Source organism: Notothenia coriiceps, unplaced genomic scaffold (assembly GCF_000735185.1).
Source record: "Notothenia coriiceps isolate Sejong01 unplaced genomic scaffold, NC01 NC01_scaffold00000876, whole genome shotgun sequence".
Taxonomy (NCBI): domain Eukaryota; kingdom Metazoa; phylum Chordata; class Actinopteri; order Perciformes; family Nototheniidae; genus Notothenia; species Notothenia coriiceps.
In genome coordinates, this window is record NW_011333577.1 from 2,606 (window position 1) to 7,511 (window position 4,906).

General features: G+C 40.2%; 2 protein-coding genes across 2 annotated transcripts in view; both read left to right on the plus strand.

Annotated features, from left to right (window-relative positions):
- Window positions 1–2,714, plus strand: part of LOC104957655 (MKL/myocardin-like protein 2) — a 3,787-nt gene extending 1,073 nt beyond the window's left edge. The window contains exons 2-4 of the mRNA XM_010785308.1: window positions 620–1,498; window positions 2,161–2,289; window positions 2,475–2,714. Of these exons, the coding sequence (XP_010783610.1) occupies window positions 620–1,498; window positions 2,161–2,289; window positions 2,475–2,669 (1,203 nt within the window). The 3' untranslated portion in view covers window positions 2,670–2,714. The remainder of the gene's footprint in view (window positions 1–619; window positions 1,499–2,160; window positions 2,290–2,474) is intronic.
- Window positions 2,715–3,509: 795 nt separating this feature from the next.
- LOC104957663 (MKL/myocardin-like protein 2) overlaps window positions 3,510–4,906 on the plus strand; it is a 3,265-nt gene continuing 1,868 nt past the window's right edge. The window contains exon 1 of the mRNA XM_010785320.1: window positions 3,510–3,517. Within this exon, the coding sequence (XP_010783622.1) occupies window positions 3,510–3,517 (8 nt within the window). The remainder of the gene's footprint in view (window positions 3,518–4,906) is intronic.

A 4,906-nucleotide genomic window follows, 5' to 3' on the forward strand; every position in this document is an offset into this window, starting at 1 on the left:
AAATGGGGAAAAAGGCGCGGCTTATAGTCCGAAAATTACGGTAATAATCGCAATTACAATTATTGACCCAAATAATCGAGATTATGATTTTTGCCATAATCGAGCAGCCCAAATTTATATTCAATTTAATATTCAATCAATCAATCAATCAATGTTGGACTTCACAGTTTGTACAGAATATCAGTATGACAATATGACACCCTCTGTCCTTGGACCCTCACATCGTACAAGGAAAAACTTCGAGAGAAACCCACAGTTTAAAGGGGAACATGGGAGAAACCTCAAGGAGAGCTACAGAGGAGGGATCCCGCTCCCAGGACGGACAGACGCTANCAGTTTAAAGGGGAACATGGGAGAAACCTCAGGGAGAGCAACAGAGGAGGGATCCCTCTCCCAGGACGGACAGACGTGCAATAGAAGCCGTGTGTAAATTGAAAAGATAATACATTTACAACATAGGTAGACCAAATGTTTGGAAATGCATGTGTCTGTAATAAGAAGATGAATCCACGAGGATGTCAACATTCCTGTGGGAGCCATCAGGGAAGTAGTTTGATGAGAGTCAGGCAGGACCGCAGAGACATGTTCTGTATCACCCTCTTACATTATACATTTGCAGGTGGCTGAGCTGAAGCTGGAGCTGAAGCTGCGCGGCCTCCCCGTGTCGGGAACTAAAACTGATCTGATCGAGCGGCTGAAGCCTTTCCAGGAGAACCACAACACCTCCGCTCCGAGCAACAACTCTATCTCCACCACCAACATGCAGATGGAGGTCAAAACCAGTGTCCTTTCTCCACACGAGAACATGAACCCAACATCGCCACTCTCGCCAATCCCCGCCGAGCGCTCCACCCAGGACGGAGGAAAACCTGAGACTCCGTCATTTGAAACGCACATGGTGACCTCCAACTGGACCCCCACCTTCCAGTCTTTCCAAATCCCCCAGGAGAAGGACAGGCGGCTGCACGAGAAGGAGCAGCAGATCGTGGAGCTGATGAAGAAGCTGGAGCAGGAGCAGAAGCTGGTGGAGGAGCTGAAGATGCAGCTGGAGGTGGAGAAGAGAGGCTGCTCCGCTGACTCTCCCACCGTCACCTCTCTACCTGCCGTGAATCTCCTGAACTCTAACGTGGTCAAAATGGAAGGAGCAGTGCTATCAAACTGTGCATCCACCACTGCTACCATCCCTAATCAGATCCTGGGCTCCACCTCTCTCTCTCCTCGGCCCACCGTGGTGAAGTTGGAGGATCTGACTGTTTCCTCTGGGAAGCCGATCCAGATTCAGACCCAGACGCAGCTCATCTCTCAGATCCAGCCCCAGATCACCAGCAGGAGTCCCAACATGCAGACCCAGCAGTTCTTCATCAGCCACCAGGGCAGGGTGGTGCCTCAGACGCTGCTGACCACCACCGGACAGGCGGGGACTCAGATCCTCCTCCCAGTGTCGCTGCCTAGCAACGCAACTGCCATCCAGCTGCCCGGCAACACCGTCAGCCTGCAGGTGAGCAGCAGTAAAGTCTTTATTGAGTGTTTTTTAAATGCCATTTTATAATATGTGTCTTAATGTGTTATATATGACTGTATATCGCAGGTTTTTAATTCATGGTTAAACAGTTACAATACTTATCCAAAAATAAATGGATGAACAGTTTAGATATTTAGCTTGAAGTTACGAATAGCATTTCAAATAGTAAGCTAAAATGAATGGATAAATAGTTAAAATGTTGAGCTTAACATACGTGGATAAAGAGTTCAAATCTAGGTAAATAAATAACGCATGAACATTTAAATATTCATCTAAAATTAATGGTTAAACATTTCAAATAGTAAGCTAAACTAATGAAAGTAGGTGAAATATGACGTTTTGCTGGGTGTCCCATGCATGCTAGAGGCGTTTCTTTATAACCAATCGGTTGTCAGCAGTGTTTTGACTCCACCTTCTAGTACTGGCTCAGCTTTTTCTAACTTTGATTGAGGTGGCACCAAAAAAGCACGATCCTAAAAGTACTAAAGTACCTAAAAATAGCTGGATGAGTTGAGCAGAGACCTAAACGCAGTGGAATTGCAGCATTAGATCACTGTTGGAGTGTGTGTTCCAGCTTTACGGCTTTACAAAGATGTGTAAACTCACAATTATGTTCTTCCATCCTCCCATGATCTCAGCCTGTTCTGCAGACCACAGTCCAGAATCCAGGCCTGGTGCACGCCTCGGGTCCTCAGCTGCAAACCACTAAGATGGAGGCGTCACCAAGGCAACAGTTAACCAACAACAACAACAACTCCCTGCTGCAGGTCAGAACCTCAAATAGCTGCATTCGTGTGAGAAATGTTGCTTTGTTTAACATTATGAAAGGTCATCAGATACAATTACTAGAGCCTGATAATAGAAAAAAAGTTAGCTAGTTAGCTAAAGTAGAAGTAACGCGTATAAAAAGACTTATTTTAAAGAGTTTAAACTCCCTCTTGTGCCTCGACAGACTCTGACGATGTGCAATAACTCTTCTGGTTTGGAGAACCAGACGAGGCCGGATCTGAGTCCCCAGAGTTTCCTGAGAAGCTCGCCCGACAACAGAGTCTCTCCACGGGCTTCCCCCAACAGCCACACCTCCAACGGACCCCTCAACAAGGTACCTTCAGTCTGTACTATAGCTGTATACTGTTGGTTGTTTTAATGATTTATTTTGAGACATTTGCCCATTGCTTAGACAATTTTCCACATTTTTCTATACAGCTTTTATTTGTATTTAGTTATTGTGCATATTTTATACTTGTTCACAATATTTTGTGTGGTTTTCTTAAATAAAGCTTAGATTTTTAATTCAGATATATTGTTTTTCTTTTTCACAATATCTCTTGTAATTAATTTTCCTTAAAACTTCCTCTTTTTTTCAAATATTTCTATAATATTTGTATTATAATTTTCTTTTTAGATCTCTTATGTTGAGATTTCTTGATATTTTTTTGTAGTTGCTTTTATTTTAAATGTAATCTGTTTGTGTGTTTTTTACAAGCAAATCCCTTTTATGTGAAAACACACAAAAGAAACAGATTCGGATTCTGCTTTTTGAGATAATTAACTATTTAATCCTAAAAAACCTCCTAATGTAACCAGTAGTTAGTTCAGGGTTCCCGCGGGGTCTTAAAACATTTAAAAAAGTCTTACATTTGATAATCAGAATTTAAGGCCTTAAAAAGTCTTAAATATGATTTTTTTTTTTTTTTTTTTTTTAAACCAAGAAAGGTCTTAAATAAGATTTAGAAGGTCTTAAAAATGATGGGATTCGAAAGGTACTTCTGTGTTGCGATCACGTCTAAATGTGTTTTGGGGGAAATGTCCGGTGCCTTTCAGTTCCCCCCAACAATTTGTATTGAAATAAATCAACATGGAACCAGTAATCACTAACTTTGTTTCCCCCGGCCCCTTATCGGAGAACACCCAGCTAGTAACCTAGCAGCCAAGCTTCAGCTTGTGACAGTCAGAAATTCAGGTGTCTTCGAATCCACTTGCAAATATGGGGAAGTGTAAGTTCAACCGTATTTGGTTGGAAAACATCGAATTTAGTGCTTAGTCGAAACCAGTGGAGGGGGACGTGTTTGAAGCACCTTTTGCAAACAAACGGTTAAACTTGCTTCAAACACGTCCCCCTCCACTGGTTTCGACTAAGCACTAAATTCGATGTTTTCCAACCAAATACGGTTGAANGGCCACATTCTCAACAAAGTAACGACATGACTCCCAATATTAATTTTAATGCTTTTATGGATTTAGAAAATGTTTTTATTGATTTAAAAAATAGTTGTATTGATTTAAACTGACATGCATCCGCTAAGAAAAATAGTCCGTTGTTACCGTTTTTTTAAACTAGTCTGAATGAAACGGCAGCTCTCAACTTTGTATTTACCAGGGTTCCTGCAGGTTTTGCCAACTCAAATGTAAGACTTTTTAAGACCTTTTTAAGACCACTTTGAATAGAATTTAAGACCTATTTCACGGCAAGAAAGTATGAAGGAAAATTGCTATGAAAGAAGAAATATGTCCCATAATTACTTACAAAGTAAATTAATTCATGTTCAACATAAGAACATGACTGAACATAACAGCATACAAAACTGTGTCCTCACACACACATCTAGAGTATATATATATATATGTGTGTGTGTGTAAGTGTGTATGTGTGTGTGTCTGTGTTCGGGCTGTGCAATTAATCGTATTTTAATCGCAATTACGATTTTGGCCTGCCACAAATACGAAAACAACATAATCGAAAAACGATAATTTAGCTTTGCTAGGTTGTGACAGTGCACTGCAACATACTTGATCTAATTAATTTAAGTCTAATTTATTTTTATTTATCATATTTATATATGTTTAGTAGCTTGTGGAAGTGCGCTCCAAAATATTTATGGATCTTGTTTATTGGTATTTATTATTTTGATATTATCATTTATTTTATTTATTTTTCTATAGGTTTTTCCGTTGAATTATACGTTCAGGGTAACCAACAGTTAAAAAGATACAGTTCAAATTGTTTTAAAGTTCAATAAATGGATGTTTTCAAATTCAATGAATAATCATATTTAATAATCGTGATATCAATTATTGACCAAAATAATCGTGATTTCTAACATGATTTTTGCCATAATCGAGCAGCCCGTGTGTGTGTGTGCGTGTGTGTGAGTCAAGAGCTATATTCAGAGCTATATTCAGAGCTCTGCTGCCGTGGTTAAAATCTTTCATCGTTGCTGTTGTATGATTGGTGTTTAACTACGGTATTTAGCGTCGCCATATAGGTCCACAGCACCTAAGCTTTTAGGGTTGACGTCGCACGGTGTTGTTGCGGGAGCTGCTACACTAGATAACGCTGCACTAGCTAATGCTACATTAGCAAAACAAACACTAATTTATTTT